We start from the raw sequence: 24152 nt of genomic DNA on the forward strand, positions 1-24152 counted from the left end.
TAACGTGTCAACTTGGCATTGAGATAAAGGTTTTCACATTACACACTCACTTATGCCACACACAGACCTTCCTAAAGAGCCCCACCAGAGAGGGAATCATGGCCAAAGGAGTGTATCCCATTGAGAAAATGGCTTCCTCTTTAAATTTCCCTGCCTACCCTGGTCAGATAAAGCTCTTTTCTGTAGTAGAAGGGATATTGAATAATTGCATATAATTGGATTATAGATTATGCAGTTCAGTGACCTTCTAGTCAGTTTTCTGGACTCTGGATTACATAGCCTGAGTAAGAGTGAGAGAGAACCCTTTTAAGTTAATATATTTGTGCATACTTTACACGTCAGTTAGTGCGTTGTAGGTTTTTGAGAGACCAGATGATCCAGACAATTCGTGGCAGCTTGATCCCTGGTGACCTGACGTAAGACACTCAACATCGGTCCTTCGATAGTTCTGACTCAGATGTGTACATGTCCTGACTATTTATCACATGCTAATGTTATCACTCTTGTGCATCAACAGAATCATTATAGTGTCACATAATAAAAAAGAAAAATACATTTAATAAGTATAGGAGAGCAGTGCAGGGCCACAGGGGGTTTTGTTCTTTGTATCTTGAGCCGGCACATTAGCATTCATAGGGTATCATGGATTAGAGCAATAATCCTCAGGAAGCTTGTTTTTCCCCCACCTGATTTTCCCGATATCTTTGGTGCTAGCCAGTCATCGCTTTGGTGTTTTCACACTACACTGCACAGAGATTGTACTTTGATATCAAAGAGTGGAGGTGTTACGCCGACAAATCTGATTTACGCCGTTCGTTTTCCATCTGTTTGTGTTCTTTCTTTTTTTTGTAACATTGACTCTCACAGTTCATGCTAACTTACTGTTGATGGCTCAGTCTAAATAAACCACAAACAAAACAGAATCACTCCCCATCAAGATTATATTTACCCAATTTAGCTAAGGAAGACCAGACTTTTATTAATAGGAGAAGGTCTGACCTTGTGATTTTAAGCCAGGGTAATTATCAAGTACAAGCCCAACAAGTACGATGGAAAAATGAGTTGGAAGTAGTTTTCTCTGTAAGTGTTTTAACTTGTAAACTGGTGACCACGTAATGACCCCCTGCTACTAAACACAGAAGTGACAAAGGCAACATGTTTAGGGTTCTCTCTCTCTCTCTCTCTCTCGTGTGTGTTCTTAGCCGCTAATCCAGTCCCCTCCGGGCTTCACAGGGATGAGCTGATCCAGCTGTAACTGGTATTCAGCTGCAGACACACTGCTGCCATAGAGGGGATGAGGGCATCCAGTGCCAAATACCTGGTGACTCAGGCTGCACCGAGCTTGTCTGATGTACCGCCAGGTCCCTACCTAGAGGTGAAAGTAGAGGCTAGGTGGCGGAGGAAGGTGGGATCACAGATTAGGGAGGTTGTACTGGCCACCTCTCGATTACCAAGTAGAAATGTTCCTACTTGTCAAGCAATATTCGAGTATAGGCAAATTTTATCTTCCCTTTTTTAAATGAGTAAACAAAATGTAACAGGTACAAAATTAGCCAAGAGAACAGATTGAGTGGTTTTCTTAAAGAACTGTCGTGGGGCTCGAAACATCACAGCGGATCTTAGGATGCAGTCGTGACAGATGGGATCAGTGGAGCCTAGCATAACGGCGCTATCTGATTAAGCAATTCCTACACTGTATGAGCAGTAGCCAAAACGGCAGTATCGGTGATGGTTTTGATGGAAATAGTGATGACAATATTTACAATAAATACAGTAATAGAGTCCCAAGGGCATTAGCAAAAAAAAAAAATACTTTTTGCACTTGTACACACACACGCATCAGGTGTGGCTGTGAGATAACATGGACGTCTTGCACCAGAGGGTTGTGTTGGTCTGCAGAAAGCTCCCCCAGCATAACAGACGGCTCCAATCTGTTTCTCTTGTTATTTTAGATAGCCAGGTGCCAGAGAAATCGATATGATTACTAAATATTTTCATCTGTATTTGACACATCAACATATATATAATATTCTCCAAATGTACTTGTGGCTCCCATGTATTTGATTTTTACAACCCTCCTTTCAAAAAGCCTACTTTTGAGGATAGCAATGCAATACATTTTCACACTTAATCAGTGTTATTATGTTTTCTGTCGGATGCTTACAGTTAAACAATATAGCTGCAGCAGCCTGGACTTAATGGTATTCAGAATTCCCAACAATATAAAAAGGGATTTGGCCCCACAAGGCAATTCCACTGCACTGGAAAGATTTATTAAAGGTTTAGGTTTGCCCTATATGTGCATTCCCTGGTGAGTTTACCTCAGTGGGCAATGAACCAGGAGACCCGTTTTTTTTTTTTTTTTTGTCAGTATCATTGCTGATTCAACTGCATCCTAATAGAATTACAGAATTCTCTTATTCAGCTTTATACCATTTTCAAATGCAAACCCCCTGTGACTTTTCAGAGCGGTGTATTATGTATTTGGCCGGATAATGTGATAAATTACACAATAGCAAGATTATTGGTTTCAATGAACTACACTCCGGACAGGGGAGAAGTGAGCTCCAGTGAGTGGTGTGGCCGAATAACAGAGGGGGACAAAGAAGAGGTGATGATGCATAGAAAACTGGATAAATTAAAAAGAGAGAACAGGGAAGACATGGTCTGTGGATGAGAATGACCGAGGAGGAGAGATATAAAGGGAGCAGAGGAATGTGAAGCAGAATGTGAATACACCAGTATGGCCGTCGTCATGGTGGGGAAGATACTGGAGCCAGTTGCCATGCCAACAAGGGTCAGGCAGCATCTTGTGTATCTGTCCATGGAAGGCCTGAAAGTGATGAGGGACTTTCAAGAGAAACAAAACTTGTTGAGGTGAAACAAATGTCTTTTTTCTCTCTCATCCCATTGACTATAGTGGCTCATACATTTCAGGGATATATCACACTTCAAGGTGGAATGCATGACAAAATATTAAGAAAAGCAATTGCACATTTTTAGCTTTTCAAGGCTGTTTTGACCAGTTATATTTACGTGTAAAATTATCTATTCAAAGCAAATGATTTAACATTGTTTAATTTATTGAAACCCCTTGAGAAATGGACAAAGACACACAAAATTGTAAAAAAAAAAAATAGTATTGTCCCCTTAGTTTTGTTATTTATTTATTTTTTCCACACCCATCATACGTGAAACCCAATTCCAAACGGAGCAGGGTTATTTCACAGTGCAGCGGCACCAGACGTCGCCTACATTGTGTTTAACATTGTTGAAATATTTGTTTACAAGGTTCAGTGCCGTTTAATTTTCTTGTGATCAGCTCTCTCTCTCTCTCTCTCTCTCTTTCTCTCTCTCTCTCTCTCTCTCTTTCTCTCTCTCTTTCTTCAGCTCCTTCTCCTTGCTCGAACTCAGGAGTCTTTTTGTTTGAATATGCAGAGGACTTCTCTCTCGCGCTCGTATTTGTTTAGTTTGCCTAATTAGAGTTTGGCGAGATGAAAGCAAGCAGCGGGGCTTTTTGCTCAGCAGCTGAAACTAAACGAGATACTGTTGTCTCCAGGATAAAAAAAACAACTTGACATTTGTTGTTTCCTTAATTTAGGATTGAGCTCTGCCATTTAACGCCATGGCACAACCTTCATGACAAAAGCTTTTGATGTATGTTCACGTGAAGGCTACACATCATATTTGATTGTCACTGACTTTTGGCACATACGCTGTTTCTCAAATAGCACAGATTAAAGGTAGGGTTCGTAATTACTTGAAATCCTCCTCATGTCCAGATAGCCATCATTAAATAAAGAGTGGTAAATTAATTGATTGGCTGGCTTACCTGTCTGTCACTAACTAACTAACCTACCTCCCTGCCTGCGTGCACCCCTGCCCTTGCTCTCACTGCACATGACAGGAGGAGAAATGTCAGCTGTTGTCATGCAGTTCACGTTAATGTGTTTTTTGGGCGTAGTATTAACAAGAGGGTTGATGGGACGGGGTGGGTGTAGTTTTTCAAACAGTAACCTGCTCTTGCTGTATCTTTTCCAGGATTACCCACCCTAGCTTTAAATCTCAAAGATGAATTTTAAGAATGTTGCGCAGTCTTTAGATGCGAAAAGGCGTAAAAAACGTTGTTAATGTATTCATTCATGAGTATTATCTCGCTTTGAGGACAATTAACAGATTAGAACTGACTAAAGTCTTTACTGTTAATTTTTCGCAGCTGGCTGAAGAAGAGTCTGTGTAAGCAACTTCTTCAAAACCATTTTATTCGCCAATTTGCAAAGTGGCTACACCAGTTGGGACTTTCCAATCTGAGTTGAATCAAGCTATTTATTCTTCTCCACAAAGAGAATTCTAGCTTCAAAACACAGACACATGAATTATTAATACATTTGCAACACAATTTCTATTAATTTAGCCATAATTACCCAACTCTCTCAAATGACTGAACTTCCAGGAGCACTGCAGATTCCATGGTCTAATGGTGTTTACCCGACCCAATGAGCTAAATGAAGTTAGTGCGTCATCTCAGTTGGAGGACATTAATTTTCCATTATGGGATGTTGTTGTAGTTACCTGCTGAGTCCCACCCCCCCGACACAAGACAGGAAGTCGCCCTCGCAAAACATCACAGGGAGCCACATTTCGAGGAAAGTCATTACGATTTTTTTTTTTTACCCTGACGGGAAACTACAGTTCACTGCCATGCTGTTAGTGAAGAGGAAAAGGATATGTGCTTCTAAACACCGGCTGAAGGGAGAGAATTGTCAAAATGAAACATTAAACATCCCCAAACGCTCAAGGCAAGGTGCTATTTTGTACTAATGTCCCCGTAGATTACTTTGCCCTGACTGGAGCTTCCATGGCTCAGAGGACTAGGAGATTTTGTTGTTGTTGTTTTTACTTTATCTCACTGACATGGGTTTACTTTGGTTCTGCAACAGAGTACTGGCAATGATACCAAACCATATCAGTCTGTAAAAGGTAAAAATGGTTCTCACAAGTGAAAGATTGATATTATTTTCTTGCCTCCCGGATTTTGGAGTGAACTTCCTTTGTTGAGACATGCCATTAATAACTGGACATATCACTCTTAATATCATTGATTGACGAACACAATAATAAGAAGATCAGAATGAGGATTACAGGACAATGCAAATATATTTGGTTTGTTGAGTGGACAGTAGAGACACTTTGATAGGTTTTTACATAAGAAAGGATTTACAGTCACATGTGCTAATTATCCACTTGAGGGCTTGCTTCCTTCCCCCTATCAATGCTGTTGGTTTCTCCATCACATCTGGTGTTGCAATCACAGCTTCCACCATTCCCGGAAAGAAGAAGAAGAAGAATTAAAAAAAAAAAAAAATGGTAGGATAACATGCATTTTGTGGCCCACTCTCCGTTTTCAGCTTCCCTAATGAGTACAGTCCAGAAGTGGCAATCAGAGGCATTCATTCTATGAAACTGGCTGTGGGAAGAGAGCGGATGGACTGCGATGCATCTGTGGCACTGGCAGAAGACGAGGAAGAGGAGAGGAAGGACAGATGGATGCTCTGGGAGAGGACATCATATCTCAGTGGGAGCTAATGATTAGTTTTGACCTCATAAATGAAAGGGAAATGGAGGTCAGACATAGAATTTACAGGTTTTCGCGAGATGCACCCAGCCTGGTTCCTACAGGCCTGAAACTCTTACTGGAACTAATACAACTGACGGAAATACAGAGAGAAGATACCAGTTTAATTTGGGCTTTAACACTGCAGACCATGGGGATGCAACTCCTGCTATATTACGCATCTATATCACAGCTCTTTCAGTGGTGGTGGGGCCCATTCTTTGAAGAGAATGCAGTGGAGTTTTATTTAAGAGCTTGTAAACACACTGCTGCTCCTCTGAGCGTCTTTAGCCTGTCTTGTGTAAATTAACATCAGAGAAGAAATCATCAACATCCTTTTGTGTGCCAGCTTCGGTGGCGAAAACATTTAGAATTTGTCCAAGTTCTCTGGCTCGACATACGGAGGTTATATTTATTTATGAACTGTTTAATTAAGATGGAGCAGCAAATGTTCAGATCTCTACCGATCGCTAATTTTCGAGACGCTCTGATTTATTTTCCCAGACACATCCCATGACATATTAAATTATGGACTTAATTAGGGGTTGTGGGGGAGCATATTATCTTGATGTGAGATCTTTCTTTTTTTTGTAAGCTCTCCCCACATACAAAAAAGACATCTATTAAGCCAATAAACAAAGGTCACTGCAAAACGTGTAAGTCCCCGCTGAATAAAATGATTAAGCATGAAGTTTTCATGTTTTTATTTTGCATTCAGTTAAGTCAGTGATTTTTTTATTGTTAAACATTAAAGCAATGGTCACCAAAGTTTGAGCCAAAACAGAGGACGATAATATTTTGTATCTGTCGTGACAACATTGGTTGAATATTCTGTCTGGATTTATTGTCATGTGCAATCTTAATTATGGTGCGGCCCTGTGTTATTGTAACTTTGAATAGTAAATCACATCATTTGACAGGCCTCCAAACAACTTAGTGTATCGTTCCTGACAGATGATGGCTGTTGCTGCTGTGTAACGCGGAAAGTGACCATAAAGATTTAATGCTTCACTCGCTCAGCTTAAGTGCCTCGCCTAGGGTCAACAGTTCCCTGTGGTATTTCCAAGGAAATCAAATGCATGTGAGCACACGTACACGCACACACACGGAAGGGGAATTCAAAATTGCTTTAATAGGAGTATATTTTTTATTCAGATACCTTGAGAATCTTGGAAACAAGCTCTCCAAGTAAAGACATAAACATGTAAAGTATTTAATTGTTTCTTTCCTGTTACATTCAGAGGATGAAATCCTTTATAGTACAATTTGTGAATATTAACTGCATATGTTCAGAAGTAATAAAGTGGTCACGAAAGTTAATATGACATGCAGTTGTACTCATGAGCATACATTTGCTTTATTTTGACCTTTAAACTTGGATTGGTCTTCATCATTAATACCCAGAGAGAAGCAGGAGAAATATATTCTAAGTGCAGCCAGTGTTAAAACCCCTGATTTTACATTTTTATGGTAAAAGGAAGAAATTCGATTTAATCTTGGAATGTGAACGTAAACCTGTGATACGTAGCATTCAAAGTAAATAGTCTGCGATACAACTGCAGGATAAATCTGTCGGGGAAGAACTGTCATTCCAACAAGAGCAATATCTAATCCACCATGTGCTCTATAAAACAAATTAATGGGAAAAAAGGAACCAACATTGGAATAGTGGAGTATTCCATTGTAATCATCATAATGCTTTAAATTATACGATACAAGTTTTCCAAACAAAATCTCATATACTCATCACCTGAGGCTTTTTAAAGCTGTTTGGAAAAAAAAAAACACAAGTCATTTTATCCTTCACAAAATCAGCTCTGGTCATTCTTCAGAATCTCACATTATTGCCAATTAATTGTAGTTAATTATTTAGCTAGTTAATCCTGTGGAATTTCTTCGACCAGTGGTCATTATGCCCTAACAGGGAACAATTAAATTTACCAATTTGCATTGGTGCATCTCCACGAGTGTCGGTGGCCTAATTGTATCAGGTCCCTTGGCCCAGCCTCGTACAAGTTGGAATTTAGCTCAGAGAATTTGATAATTTGACAATTTGACAAGCAATCAGCAAAATATATTGATCTGCTACTAAAAATAAAAAAATAGCGCCACTACATTTTCCAATATTGCATTACAGAAAGTGTGCATACCTCTGATGGTACATTCCTTTATTGTTTAATGAGACAGATTATGTTCATATTCAGATTACATTTTTTAATGTGGGTTGTTACATGAAAAAGTTTAAAAGCTCTGTCTCTTAAACAGGAAGCATCCTTACATGTATAAATGATAAATAGGAGGTTATGAAAGTGTAACTGGAGACAGAGAACATTGGATTGTAGTCTTTCCCTTGAATCTTGATGAATCACATTGTCTTTCATCACTTTGAGTTGAATCACTGCACCCACACAATAATTGTTAATTCTTCAAGATGTGTATCATATCGGCCTTAGTGAGGGAGATTCACATACCTTGTCCCAGCACTAACAGTATCTTTGGATTATGTATTCTATACAGCTAAATCTTCACTTAAGACACTGCTCTTAGTGACAGTTATCTCTGTTTGCATACAAACAAAATAAGCCACTGCATGTTGAGTCAAAGAAACCAGGCAACGCAATTAAACACTCTCTGGAAATACAAAATCTATCTTTTTTTTAAAATGTTTGCTAGATTGACATGCGAGTCAGCCTCATCAAAATAAGATGTAACGGTCATTGTTAGCTAATACCCAAGCTCCACCCAAGCCATTGCTCCCCGTAGTTGCCTAATGAAGCGACATGCACTATTTTTTAATACATTAATTCATAAACCCATGGCTTATGCGCATCATTGCTTTTCTACAATGTAACAAGTCCATAATAAAAGACACCGCAGCGTCTGACAGACATGAAGCTGTGGTAGGATCTCTGACTTAATTTTTTCCCCCGACAGAAACTAAACCTTTTGGCCTAATTAGTACCAGTAGATGAAAGCCTTCCCAGGATTTATGAAACTGTTTGAATGAGGGTCAATGCAGACATCAGATAATTGACAAGGTTTAATATCAGCAAGCCCTTCTCTTCTCTTTGGGCAGATATCAATAAAACCTTTTTGATGTTCAGCAGAGCGGTTTCTTAGACGTTTCCTGGACTATACAGCGTGTACAACATATTATGACCAAGGCAGGGTATGTTCACTCTAAGCATTTTATCCTTTAATAAAATCTCAGTGAGCCGCTGTGTGTGTCTCCGCACTGCCGGTAAGCCACTGTGGACTCGTTGGGCAAATTCTACTTGATATTAAAGTGTAGAACTTAACATGTTCCTTCCCTTTGAAAAGTTCTGTGTTAATAATTCAAGGCACTGAAAGACATGGGAACCTTTGACATCAATCTATAGCTCTCTGTGAGATTGTAGGAGTCTACTCATCCCTTTACCTCCCAATTTTATTTCTTCTCTCTCTCTCTCTCTCTCTCTCTCTCTCTCTCTCTCTCTCTCTCTCTCTCTCTCTCATAGAATAGAAATCCACAGTGAATTATTAAAGCACTTGCCACAGTTTCTATATTACTTAAGCTCTGCAAAGACACTATGCATTATAGATCAGGCTACTGAGATGAATATTCTTCACATTCAATCAGAACCGCTTTCCGACATCTTTTAAGCAGATGTTTTTACAAATTGGCCTGGTTTGTTTCGGAGCCCTCGAGGGCTATGTCTGCACTTTTAAGCAATGCAAGACCTACAGCGATGATTCTGCCGTGAAACTTTATCTGTGCCCGGGCCCAGTAAAAGACAATGATTTGTGGATGTGTCAAACGTTTTGGATACTGTGCAGTTTTATATCTCGTGCCAAGGGTGCATCAAGCAATAAGCTGCACATAAAACCGTTTATTGTTCTTATTTTATACTTCATGACTTTTATACACTAAGATAGTTCTTGCTGGCTCTCGCTAAAGTCATCAAAGGCAGTGTCCTTAAAAAATATGTTGTGTGACTTCTGTTGTGTTATCAGCGAGAAAAGGAGAGGCTTCAGCGTGTCATGTGTCTTCCAGAGGCACGTAAAGTGCGGTGACCATATGCTGGCAAGAGTCCTTGGAGGATTATTTAGCATGCCAGCCGGACACCACAGGGGGTTGGAGAAGCAACCACATTCTTCCTTGTGACTTAGTCCATGTGTCCATCTGATGAACGAGGGATGGTGGAAGTGTGAAGAAAGGAAGTGCAGAAGTGGGGGATAATGATGATGAGTTCCATTTTTCTCTGTTCCCTCCAGTTGTGTGTGTTGCGCTGCTACCCTGAGACCCAGCACATCTGCTTGGTTGTGTGCGTGTATGCGTGTGTGTGTGTATGTAGGATGATGAGGCTCATCATAATCTGTGAATATTTGAGAAACAGGTTTGACAAATGAATTCCTTACAAGGTCATTCAAGATGACGCTGTACCAGTTGAATGCCGATTACAAAACAGCGACATTACGTGAACTAAATCAGATAAATCTCTATTGTTATTAAACCTTTCCTATCACGATCTGTTAGTGAATACAGAGCATCTAAAAAAGGACCACGTCTGCACATTAATCTTCATCTTTTAGTCGATGTAGGACAAGCAGATGAGGCTACCAGACATTATAAGGGCAATCGCATAATTGTTATTCATGTGATCGTTATGATACAAGCCATTGTATTAACCATGGGGTTATTTGTATATGGTGGGTGACTGCATTTCACCAAGAGTAAGTATCTGTCTGGTGTATCGATGAACTCATAGATGAAACCCTGGTTAACCTTATTTTACTTGTTTCTTTACCATGCAGTTTGTGGCAGGAGCCACCAGAAGTCATTTGGATGAAATCAGTAGTTTGCAAAACAATAATGGTTTGTGTTCATCAGACCTGAAAAAGGAGCATGAAAAGGCAGCAGATGAGGAAGAAGAGAGCAGGAGGCAGCTGCAGCTGGCCGATGGAGGCTGGATGTGGAGCCAGAGAGACAGAAAAAGTGAAGAAAAGGAAAATAAGCCAGTGAAGACGGGAGCATGTCTTCTCCTAATGACAGAATTATGACCACACACCATCTGTCACTCAATCATAAGCAGCTAATCGGAGCCGCTCTCCAATCGGCGCTGGTTTCCGTTTGGCACTCCCATCTGTACTCGCCACAGACTTAAGGAAGTAATCAAATTCTCAGATGTCCAGGAGATGGGGAGACTCATCGTTTCTGCAGGCTTTTCGTCACGGTCTCAGTGTGTGTGCTGCTGTGATTGGATTCGTGCTCACGTATTGATGTAGAGTTGTTGTTTTGAGGGATCGATATTTTCCTTATGTCTGTTATGTTCAAATGTTTTACACTTAACTTTTCCCCCTCCATCAAACCACTCGCTAGTAAAAGCTTTCATATCCTGATCAGGAGCTGACATGTTAGGAGTTGAGCATACTATGTGTCTGCTGACAAAAACATGTATGACTGGCTGTGAGTGGGTGTGAGTTTACGTTTTACTGTCTTTCCATTATGAGAGAAGGGTTTTGCGTGGATAGAAAAGTTTGGTATTTTGCAGAGATCACATCGCATCTTCTCTAATTTTCCATTTCACCTTCTGATACAATAGTTGGGGATTGATTTGTCCTTCTGATAGATTTTTGTCCTTCCTTTGCCACCTGCGTCCCTGTCTGAAGGTCTCCAGTCAAAGCAGCCTGTGAGGATGCCATATGACAACTTGCTGCCATTATGTATGCCATTGTATGCCTTCCTCCCCTTCGCTCTGTGTATATTCTCTCTCCTACTCTTCCGTACCTCTTCTAGGCTTCCTCCACCATGCTATTATGCCACTCTCGTTTTGCCTGCCTGACCAGTATGAGAGTGGGGTGGGGTTGGGGGCATTTGAATGATTTGGTATGCAGTGACAGCACCGTTCTGTTTCATTGCAGGAGCCTCCGCCTTATCTCCTTAATGGATTATGAGTAAGGGAACAAAAACAGAGGGAGGCAGAGTGAGAATGATTGGACTCCCAGCAAAGGGCCGGCAGGAAACTGACGGCATCCAGATAAATAAAACACTCAGCCTGTACATGTCCTCTTCCCCCTGAATCACAGATGTTATTGAGAAAGAGGGCAATAGAGGAAGCTTGTAGTGAAAAGTCATCAGAGCTCCTGTGCTCTTTGCATTCCCGATTTACCTGTTTGCTGGTGGCGCTTCAAGTGTGTTTAGTGCATTCATGCTGGAGACGAATAGCTGGCCCCTGGTTGTGTGTTCATTTCTTTGCTGCGACATTGGATGTTATCTTTCTCCTCTTGGTCCACAAAAAAAAAAGGAAATTGAATGTAAACTTATCAGTCGAACACCTCAGCTATCCTGGCCGTGATATATATGTCGAACAACAGGCATCTGAGTGACACCCCTAGTGCATTTGCTGAGTATGGAAGTTTCAAGGCAAAACACCCGTATGTGTTTCACTTAATCACTCATTCCAGTGCTGAATATTCAAAAACTGCAGCCACCAGGGATGTGAATCTATTCTGAAGGGTCTTTTATGCTGAAAACATTTTCTTTTATTCGAGACTCGGGTTGATTCTGGTGACTGATGATATTCCAAACAGAAGTGAAAGACAACAGTCCCGTGCTGCAACACTGCACAGTCCTGAGGCTGAAGGGATATTAAGACTGAGCTCTTTGCTAGTGGTACCTAGAGTGTTGCGTTTGAGATGGTATTGATTAGGGGAAGACAAGTTGGGTTGAAAAGTGTCGACCTTTTGGGACCTCTATGATGATATTTTTTGCTGCCTCGGGTTAAATCCACTTTGCTTTAGTCATTTGGTTTTTATGAGAATGAACCCTGCTTTAAGACCATGTTCAGTCGTTGGTTTATTTCTCTATTTTGAGGTGTTCCTCAAATAATTTCCATCCGCTAAGACACCCTGCCGGATGTTTTATGGTACATAAAAACTGTCGGCAAAGTTGTTTGAAGAGATATTATAATATTATCTTTCCTACCAGGCGTTTATGATTCTCTGCTTAGTAGACTTCCAAAACAGGTTCTCTGTGGAGGCTGAATGTAATATTTCAAAAAGTAAGAGATATTGTTGTGTATTATGATGCTGTGTCATTGTGGATGCAAATGCTGCTGCTTTAGAACTAGAAATATTTCCTTTCCTCCTCAGAGACTAAGCTGGAGTGCGCATGTGAACACACACTCAACAACAAAGTTGCTCAGAGACAGTTGAAATCTTTTGTTCCTTTTAGTGCGAGGAACGACCTTTGATAGGTTGAAGCTTCTTAGCACCGTGCTTCTGCTAATCCCAGTACGTTTTGACAGTGTTGTTGCTATTCCTCTGGGGACAGCTGCACCGCAACCAGTCTGGCTTCAGATGTGTTTAACCAGAACCTCAAGGTGTTTTGATGATGGCAGAAAGGTGCCACTTGCATTGTAGCCTAATAAGATATCAGGGTGTCAACATTGTTCTAATTCCTAATGTTTACGAAAATGTTTCATGATGATGTGAATGTCTTTGCATGTATGGCTTATTACAGTATATGGAATGGTTTGTTTGTTGCTGTGGCCTGTTTCAGAGGTTACTGGGAATCATCCAGCGCAGCAGACGCTGATTGTGGACATCTTTTAAAACTATTGATTTGCAGATTTGCCAGATGTGTGCACAATAGCCTACAGTAAGCTAAATAACTATTTTAGGCGGCTATTGTGATGCTTTACTCTCACATCTGTGTCGGGATAATCTTTGGCTTTGTTTTATACATTTTTTTACAGACAACACAAAACATTTGATCCGGTAGCGTTTTCCCAGGTTTATCTCTGACCCTCTCTCTGTGTGAGACCCTGCAGAGCTGAGATTCTTTGTTTTTGTGATGATTTGAAAACTGACGAAGATGATGAATTCAGTCCGAGTCTTTTTCTGCCAAACAGTTCTTTGTGTGTTCCATAAGTACTCCAGATGAAAAAAAAGCATTTGTGAGAGCAATAGCCTTCGGGGGTTGCGCCAAATGAAAATGCTTTTTTTTCTAAACCCCCCCACACCTCACTCAAGAAGTGTTTGCTTGTTTTCTGTTACTATTCGCTCTCTCTCTATACTCTTCTCTCTTTCTCGTTTTTCCTTTGATTTGAACTCTGACATCCAAGTCTGCCCCAGGATGTCTGTCACAAACTGCAGTCCAACGTTGTGACAATGCTTTTTTTCTTCCCGTGCCGTTTATGACCTTCTTTTCTTCCTCTTTCTGTTCTTTTTTTCTGTTTTTTCCCTTTCAAGGTCTGGCGCACCTGACGTTAAACGACCAAGGTATGGGTTCATTCCTTTTTGTTTTGGTTCTGGTTTTCTTTTTTTTGGTTGAGAGGAACTGACTCAGCCTCTTCGCCTCAAGCCCCCTCTATACAGCCGCTTTCCCTCACAGTCTCCTCCTCTGCTTCTTACCTTTCCTCGATGCCATATCCCTTCATTTCTTCATAAATTCTCCCTCGCCTTTTCGACCCTTTGTAAAGTCCTCCCTGGTTGCTGTACCCTTCTTCCTCTCCTTCCATGCTCATATTTTTTGGTTGTCCCTCCTGCTCCTCCTCGCTCTCCCTGCTGCCATATCTTTGTGCATTTCTGTAACCTCCACCAATGTGTGTCCCGCCCCTTGTCCTGTCCTATGGCTAACGTCCTGGACCTTCACCTCTGACCACCTTTGACCCCGACGACCTGACCCGGGGCTAAAGGTAACACTTTTCTGCTATCCCTTCTGCTTGGGTTGAAACAACGACAAGAACAAAATTGCTGAATATATTGGAAATGTGTTTGTTGGTCAAGTAAAAAAAAAAAAATGTGTCCAGACTTCCATTCACCAACACTTCAAGGTGAAAGTGTTGTCGAATGTGCAGAGTTTCTTATCACCACTCTGCTGACATTCCCATTGTTTGGCATTCAGGGTTTTTAAAGGCCTGCGAGTTCTGATATAACTTCAACTTATGTGTTAGACTTCCTTGTTATGGGAAGATGTGACTGCAATTGTGTGGATGTTAGTGTGTTTTATTTGATGCTATGCATTTACAACACACATATTTCACAACAGCTGTTTAATCTAACCACACAGTCTTCTTTCTATCCGACAGACCTTTGACCTTTTGTCCCCTTTGCTAGTTTTTCACTTGTGTTTTAATCATAAGCACCGTTGAAAGTTTCATGTCATTTTGTCTACTATATCACTGACAATGCCTTTTAAACTAAACTTAAAGTCCAAGCCAACCGTTTTCTTTCCACAAAGTTCATCTGACCTTTCTTTGTCTCTGGCCTTGCACTGAGGACAGTCTATAGAAAAAAAGTGTTAACGCAAAGATCACAAGAAAGAAATGAGCAAGTGAACAAGCGCAATTGCCAGTCAATGTTGTGACCTTTACTGGTGTGGAGAGAGCTTCCTTTCTTCCATCAGTTTAGTTTGTGGCTGTGATTTGAGAGAGAAACCCTATTCTTAAATAAGTGTCACAATATCTCAAGATACTAACCAAAAGTGGGAAAAGTTGTCCACAAAACTAGATTGCATCTGGGGTGGATGACTCTGGTTGTTGAAGCAGTGAAGCCAGTCCCTGTGCACACATGTGCAGCATGCTCCCATGTCCCCCCCCCCCAAATGGGAGGTACCGTAGACGATGAAGGTCAAAGTTTCATCTGCCTGCTGAAAACGACATGCCCATCACAGTTACTGATTCTGTTTTGCTGAGTTCTGCCAGTATGTGGATAACCTTGATGGTCCATGCTACAGTGGAATATCCCTCCGGCTATAACATTGGGTCCGTTGTCAAAGCTGCACTCTAAAATGAAGCAACAGTGCAGAGTATTAAATTGGATGTTTTGAGAATCATAATAAAAAATGGTCATAGAGGAAAATGGTTCGACAAAGTAGTTGATTATTATTTGTATTATAAACAATGAAGTGAATCATTAAACGTAGTTCGGATTCCAACATTATACCAGTGCTCTTTATACAGTGGTGAGAAATAGTAATTATATCCTTTGGAATTATCTGCATTAATTATTAATGTGTCTCAACACATGGCCGAGTCTTTATCCAAGGTACAATAATGAGTAATATATGTTTACTCATAACATGCGTCATTGTTTCATTCTTGTCCATTTTGGATTTATATTTCAAGGACAGTTTAAACAAAATGGTCTTAGCACATAAGTGTGGGGCAGCACTAATTTCATGTAAAAAAATATCTTCATTTAGAGGTGACAATACGGCATCTGCTGCAATCCTAACAAAAGAGTGATATCAGACGACCATCCAGAATTCCATATTTGTCCGAGGTAATAAAAGGTTATATTGCAATCCCGAAGAGTTCACAGTCAAATTGTCCATAAATATAGATCTTGTGCGATGGCTACTTTTCCATTAAGCAGGCGCCTTGCTAATATGACTCCAAAGGGAAAATACAGATGCTCAGTGAGGTGAAAACTTAGCCCATAGTAACAGTTAAAGACTCACAGTTAGCATCCTATAGTTCTGCCTTTACATGCCTTAAGAGCATGCTAGTTAGAGCACAATGACACTCACAAAATGTTTTGTGTACTTAAAAAAACTGAGCTTAAATTGGTTGGAAAGAACTGGCAGCATTACATATGGTTGAGGAGGGCACTGCATACAAACATAAGAATATGGTTCCAGAGCTGAAGTACGTGGAGGGAGCATCTTTATTTGGACTGCTTTGCGGCCTGTGGTCCTGAACAGCTCCACACCATGGTGAGGAAAACAAATTTTCAAGTTTATCAAGGTATCATTCCTGATCTTATCAGAGCTGAAGATCAGTAGAAGCCATGTTTGGAGAGGCCCAGTCAGAGCCAACCCCTCTAGAGATGATGTGGACTAAGCTCAGAGATTGGTTCACAGCAAATATCCTTAGAATATGTCTGATCTTCAGGCTGCTCTGTTGCTTCAAATAACGCTGTGTAGTTTCAAGGAGGTTCAACCTCAAAATGAAAGAAACTCATTCCTAATCACGCATGAAGTGTTTGTTTATATTTGTGAAGTACTGATGAAGTTTAGATTACACAAACACAAATGCTTCCAGATAACCAGGACATTCCAAAGGGTTAACACAAACTCTTCTGCCACTGCAGTTAATTGTCATCATGGGCATTAGTATGCATTTGATTCCTCCCTTTACGATCAGCCATGTGTGTCAGTTAAAATGGTGCCCGACAATTACCACAGAAAGCAGAAGCTTATACTAATTTGTCACTTGAAAATGCCTTTTTTATTTATATTACAATAATAATGGTGCAGTTTCACTATTTTCACAAAATGTAGGGTGTCTTTTCATATGGCATATCTACAGATGGTGGTTCCAATAATGTAATGTAATGTTGAATGAAACAAGGTGGTTTCACAGTATTTTACAGATTAACAGTGGTTAATTTAGTTTAAATTGATTTCTTAGCTGTTCAGCCAATTAAAATATGTACAATTGTTTTAATAACAAAAAAGCCCATCTTTTCCCCTTTTCTCTGTTAACAGTACAGGTTTTTGATTGGTGGTTTGATAAAATAAGAAATTTATAGATATCAACTTTGGCTTTGTAAAATCGCATCATTTATCATAGTTGTGTAATGTTTCATTGCCCAGGAAGGGGATAATTGTTACTTCAAAAATGGAGTAACAATTGAGATATCTTCATTTATTACTTACTCACTCACCCACTGATATTACAACATTCCTATTTTTTTCACACACAGTTGCAACGGAATACGGTTGAATATTGCTCACCTTGACATTTTGGCCAATCTACTATCTATTTCAAACCCACTTTCACTCCAGAGTTCATTACAGGAGAAAACGTGTGCACTATGAAGGTTTCTCTAATTTTCTCAAAGCAACAGGTTTAACACTTCATTTCTTTTATGCCGCGCGCCACAAAGACAGAATACAATTTTCTATCCTCAAAAGATATTCACTGCCACCAGCAGATGATTCATAACCATAATCCCTTCATCTCTATGCAGCCTCTGCTCTTCCTTCCCCTGTAACATCTCCCCTAACCTCCTGCCATTTACCTCAGATCCTTATCTGTAGTCCATCCCAAACTGGGCCGACTGTTTACTCCAGCCACACGCTCATAGAGCACACATCGAGACGATAAAGCATGTCAGAGGAGTGGGAAATCTGACATCTATCCATCTCCACCATCTCCCCCGAGACATGGCCAGGTCTCAACATCAGACATTCGGTCTCCGATTCGTCAGGGCATACTGTAGCTGTGCCTTTACCATCAAATCTGGCATAATAAGCAGCAGGATCTAAAGTTGAAAGGTGCATGATAGAGAGAATTTCGCAACTTTTTTTTTTAAAGAGATAGAAACAGGGTTGGGATTGTGATAATGAGAGTAAATCGAATATATCACACACTCAAAACCCACAGGTGAGCTGCTTTAATGTGCATGTAAACAACCACATCTGGCCACCGACACCTCTACAGTACTTTTTTCAAATTCTGACATTTAATAAATAGGCCACAGGCATTCAGATGTTTAATCCATAATTTTGTTTGGGGATAAAACAAAACGAGTCCTGGTCAGGTATCAGTTTGTTGTTGTTTTTTTCCCTTTCATCGGGCTAACCACTGCAAGTTAAGTAAAACAAGGTACAAGGTAAATTACCTTGGGGATGGATACTGTATTTTCAGTTCAAAGTAAAGTAGCTGATTATGCTTGTTCCATCAAACAATGCCCAGCCAGCCATTTATATTGATCACCCTGTAGCCAGAATTAATACAGTGTTTTTTCCCAGTGGACGGCCAAAAAACATCTTGAAAGAGAAAAATCGATAAACCAATTTGGTAAAGGCGAGGACGTGTGAGATGTTAGCGAATTAGATGATTTTCACCGGAGGAATAAGCCACTTCTCAGCTCTCCCTGCTTCACCTCTCCTGAAGCCTGTGCATTTCAGTGTGTGTTTGAGGGTGCACATATATGCATCTGTGCATGTCAGGGTAGTCATGTTGTTAAGAAAAACTAAAAAAGAGAGAGAGAACGGTTTTAGTCAATGTTAACGATCAGAGGCAGGTGCCTTAGCCATCACATAACCAGGCCAAGAAAATCAATGTCAGTCTCCTCTCAAACCCAAGGCTGTCCTTCACTGCTGCAGGAAGGACAAACCCCAGGCTTCAGTCACTGCTGATCTCTATCTGCCCGCCCGTTGCACCGGCCCCAGACATTGGGCGGCATGCTCAGAAAGCACGATATGATGTGACAACAGCATATTTAACATAGTGATTACATATAGTGATTATTGTTCAAGAGCTTTGACATACGTGAACTCTCTGAATAAAGTAAAATAGTCTGTGTTTCTTGATAAACAGAGATTACAGCTATACCTCACAAATTGAAGACAGTATTTCCAATCTTTACTCTCTACCCTCTGGTTTACAGCACACACTGCTTTCACGAAAGAGGGGAAACACAAACAAATACTTTGTCTGCAAATTAAGATAAAGTCTTACAGTTAATTTACATTTTGGAGTCAGAGGTAAATTCAAGAAACACTTAGGTTCTGCTCTTAATAGATTATCACGTACTAAACAAATGAATGCGATGGTAAGATTGGTAAGAGATGTAGTGTCAAGCTCAAGAAAAGCTGTAGCACAATAAGATTAGTATAAAAGGAGGAAACCCTTTGGGCCATCCTCTGGGAGAAAAAGTTGCAAGAGTAGCCTGAAGGCATAGCACTACTGACCTTGACCTAATAATACGAACATGATTGTATTGTGATGGGTTGAATTTAGGAGGAGCAACATCACATACATTCTGCACAGTATTCATAAAGGTGGGAAATGGGTCAGAAATAGAGAGTCCCTTCGGATCTGGTGATTCTGAATTTGATTTAGTGTTTTACCCGCTGTTAATGTTAATGTACCATCACGATGTTGGGACTCCTTTTACACTCTCTGCACGGTGTCAACCCTTTTACTTAGTTTGCAATAGGGTCAAGTTTCATACGGGTCTTAACCTTTCAAGTCATTTTCCCTCTTCAGATAATGTGCATACACATTTTAAGTGAACAAGGTTTTTATTTTAATCTTGGAGTTTGAAGTTTTGAACTTCTTGAAATTTACGTTTTCGAGCTAGAGAATAAGTATCAAAATTGAAAAATGAGGTTTGACTGTGACTTGTCTAACCGCCACATAGTTAACTCACTGCCTAACTGCGCTGACCTTTATATTGAAGCAAAGCAATCATACGATGGGGTAATTGTAGGTTCTATTTTGATGGTGTTCTTCCACTCCTGCAGGGACATTAACTGAAGCTGTGAATATATGCAAAATCACCTTGGTCCGCAAGCACAACTCAATTATACTTTACCATGAACAGTAAACAATAACAGTACATCTGTCTCATGAAACTCAATTTGCAGTTATATCAACCGTCCATTTGATACTTTGCTGGATGTTGCTATTTACTATTCCCAGCTGTGTCCAAGGTGTTCACATATCGCTCTTAACAGCAGTCCTGAAGCCATCTCAGCTCTAACAAACCAATTAAGGGCCCCCTTAAATAAATAAAACTACCATTTCCAATAATAGGAAAAAACTACGTGCACTTAAATGGCTCTAAATTGGAAACATTTCCCTTGGCTTTGGAATAGCGGACGATTTCGCCCACGGATCACTTGGTTTCCATGTGAATGAAGTCTCCTGCTGCCACCACGTCCTCCTCCTCCGGAGAGGCCAGCACGGTGCATACTTGGAATCAAATTAACCAGGCCCTGGGAGATTGTCTCTTGGCAGGTTTAATGTAGATCACCCTGGAGATACTGAAGTGAAAATTAAGGGAATATCCTGCCCGATCGGTATCTAACCTCGAATGTAATAGACTAGGTCCAGGTCAAGATAGCCATCGCTGTGGAAGCTCACCGAGCGCAGTTTATAGAGTCCATGGGCCACTGTGTTGGTTTCAGTCTTCATGCACTCTTTTTATTGATATGGTAGACCAGGAGTTGGCTTTATTTATTGACTTTTATTTAATCCAACCCTTATTAGTGGAAAAGCATCTTAAAAACTCACTATTACTTAATTCTGAATAATAAACTATTTTAAATCTTACCTAAAAGTCTTTATTTGCTTGCCCTGAGAAACAGGCGTTTTGGTCTTGGTGTCCATATTGCATTTTTTTTCAAACATTGGTCTTGACATTTTTCTTTCCTAAACACCAACACAATTAAATTAACTAAATTGCAATGTCCTTTTTTCTGTTTTCATATATACATGGCTTCAAATTATCTTTCTTCTCAGAAACCCATCTACACATGTTCTTGCAATAAATAACAGTCAATTGCCCTCTTTAATTCCACTATAATTAAAATCTCTCCAGGCTTTATTTGAGCCACGGAGACAGTTTTCTCCTCTAAGCTATGAGCTTACTACTCAGAGCTATGCAATTGTACATTTAAGAACAATACAAACACAAATGAAAAAATCCAGCACAGAGCCATAAAAACAAAGTCAGTGAAATAGCTCATTGAATTAACTTTGGCTTGAGATGGTGGCGGAGATAATACAGTGTTTGTTGCAGTAGTATTAAAAAAATTTTACAATATCAAAATCCACAAAAAAAAAAAAGGGCTAGAGAGAAGGCATGCAAGCCACAATGCAATTGTTGGAGCTGCATTAGAACATTTCCTACTGACAAAATGCCAACATCTCAAGGCAGTGAAAGATACTTGATATTCAAATTATGCGCTGTGTCTTACTGATTACTGACTTAGAGAGACAACTTTTAAACTTTTCCCTCAGAGCTTTTCCGAGTGGTATGACTGCTGGCGCCGCTGTCACAAAGACTGGATTGTTTCCGTTGTCAGCCTTATGATAAAAACACACGTTTGTATTAATAAGAAGGCAGGTTTTGTTACTCACTATCCAGAAGGAATAATATTAACCAAATGTTGTCCCTGAGCTCTCTCTGAATGCTCGTGCAGAGTTTTTTTTTTTTTTCTATCACTCCCTCTTCACCTTCTTTGCATACTCCAAAAATTATACTTTCCACAGTTGTTGTTCCTCTACTCACAATTTCTAAGAACAGTTACTGAAGGCTCACTCGAGTAAAACCAAAGTACTCTCTTGCTCAACTGCAAATGTGCGTCCCTTTGTGTTCGTAAATCAAGCTTTGCCAATAAAGGCTCGGTCACACTTATGTAAATGCAAAGCGACTATCGCAGGTCAAAGGTTAATAAAAGATGAACTCCATGCAAAGTCAGGCTGCGGATTTGCTTTGTCAAAGGAAGCAGATGTTGTTTTTTTTTAACTCCTCACCCGCACAGATATGAATTAAATGGAAGGCAAAATATGAGTTGTGAACATGCCCTTATAGGCAGCAAAGCAAAATGCTGATCAGGTCAATATTCTAAAGCTATCACACTGTGCACTCTATGGTTACTTCATATTCACTTAAAGCAAAATAAGCATGTCTAGTGCCATTTAAAACAAATTAGTATCCATCATATTAATGGATTAATTCTTGCTTAAGCACTTTATTGCAAAATAAATGAAGTGATACAGAATGATAAGTAATGTTTATATTATAATGTTTGCATTATCCATACTGAAAACATATCTTTAAAATGTATAGACCTTCACACGTTTTCACTGAGATTCACTGACATGATACAATGATGATAGTGGGCCACCTCTGCAATGCTATGGCACCTGACGAGGTGAGAACTTCTCAGGTCACATTCTCCCATTTGTTGAAGTTCTTTCTGACAGACAACTTCCACTGCATCTCCTGCCAGGCAACATCAATTTTCTCTAATTTGAGTGGGTAGCAACAGGGTGCAATTCTGCCACACCAACTTCCAAAGCTGTGCAGCATGACTGATGATAATCAGTAATAATTTAATCACTCTAATCTTACAGAAAGTAAACATATATTACACAAAGAATAGATCCTCCATTTCTTATTTTATACTGGTAAAACTTTTTTTCTTTTCAAACGGTGACATATCTCAACAACTTAACCTGAATCCATTCATTCCATCACCATCAATAAAACCTTGAGGTCCTGCTTGGGCCAAAGGAATCTGTGAGCATATCCATGACGGAAATGTGGTGTTTTTATAAAATCAGTGTGATCACCAGTGGTAGAGGAAGTACTGAAGTTTAGTACTTAAGTAAAAGTACAAGTACCCAGGGAAATATATACTTAAGTAAAAGTAAAAGTACTATATCAACAATCCTACTTAAGTAAAAGTAAAAAGTACGTACGTACTTACTAAATTTACTTCAAGTATTAAAAGTAAAAGTACTCATGCAATGGGTTGTCTCTCAATGTCTAGGCTGTGCCATTTTGATAAAGAATGCTGATATAGCTAATGGTAATACTCATGCCTCTACAGATGTCACTAATAGTAATAATTATAAGCAACATTTGTTTATTGGAAATGTTGGTGTACTTATTGTGCTTACCCTCTGTAATACTGTTCACATTCTATCTTACAATTCTGCGGATGACAAGTTATCTACCAGGGATTATCCACAAAGTGAATACCATGAAGCAAAACCAATAAAGACAACATGTTATATCTTTAAATATTTTATTTAATTGTAAACGTGTAAAAAATGGAAACATGGAACATGGAAAACAACTGTAAAACTGGTCAGAACAAGGCAGATCTTAGAATGAGACATTTTAAATGAAGGACCTTGAAATTAACATTTGACCATTGGTCAGGCAGCCAAAATATTCATCTTCTGAATATTTTTAAATGGTTTAGACGGAAAAATAAATGTTAATACGTTTATTTTGAAAAGGTAGTTCCTGAAAAACGAAAAAGATCGCTAAATGGCAGGTGTGCCTCGTTGTTGCATGAAAAAGCATTACTTTTAGTTGTTTAGCACATGGCTGATAAAGGCACAAGGTTTGTGGTTATTTCGTTACTTGTTGTCATTATTGTAAACATAATCCTAAACGTCTTTTTGCGGTGTAAGGACGTGTGTGTGTGTGTGTGTGCGTTTAAACTTCCAAAACAGCAACCCAATCCATATTTCTCGAAACTGTGTTCATAAAATGTAACGAGTAATGACACATATTATAGAAATGTAGTGGAGTAAAAGTATAGATAATAGCTGAAAAATGTAACGGAGTAAAAGTAAAAAGTATGCACTATTATTTTTACTAAAGTAAAGTACAGATACGTAAAAATGTACTTAAGTACAGTAACGAAGTAAAAATACTTTGTTTAAATATAACATACTTTGATCTCAAACAAGGTTTAAGGTGCCACCAAGTACACTCACACCTTATGATCTTCTCCATACATAATCATTCTTCCTCATCGTGTGTCCCGAGGGATCATCATTTAGAGTTTTTGCCGTGACCTCTTCCACCCTGCTCAGCAGCCCGGGCATGGTGGGCTGTCTGGCTCGAAGCCTGCGAGGCTACCGCAGAGACATTAGGCCAGGATGACAGAAGCTCTCACACAGGCAAGAATTTCTCCTGACACAGCAGCAGTGTAAAATGGATGGAGCCTCTACAGCAGCCTGAATCTGCTTAACACCGTCCTCACAGCTATATAGAGAAACGCCTGAGATGA

At 39.8% G+C, this 24152-nt stretch overlaps 1 protein-coding gene across 1 annotated transcript in view; it reads left to right on the forward strand.

The window, feature by feature from the left end:
* nrxn2b (neurexin 2b) overlaps positions 1 to 24152 on the forward strand; it is a 605543-nt gene that overhangs the window by 146087 nt on the left and 435304 nt on the right. Inside the window, exon 4 of the mRNA XM_053415562.1 lies at positions 13847 to 13876. Coding sequence (XP_053271537.1) covers positions 13847 to 13876 — 30 coding nt within the window. The remainder of the gene's footprint in view (positions 1 to 13846; positions 13877 to 24152) is intronic.

The sequence above is a fragment of the Pleuronectes platessa genome, chromosome 23 (genome assembly GCF_947347685.1).
Source record: "Pleuronectes platessa chromosome 23, fPlePla1.1, whole genome shotgun sequence".
Classification (NCBI taxonomy): domain Eukaryota; kingdom Metazoa; phylum Chordata; class Actinopteri; order Pleuronectiformes; family Pleuronectidae; genus Pleuronectes; species Pleuronectes platessa.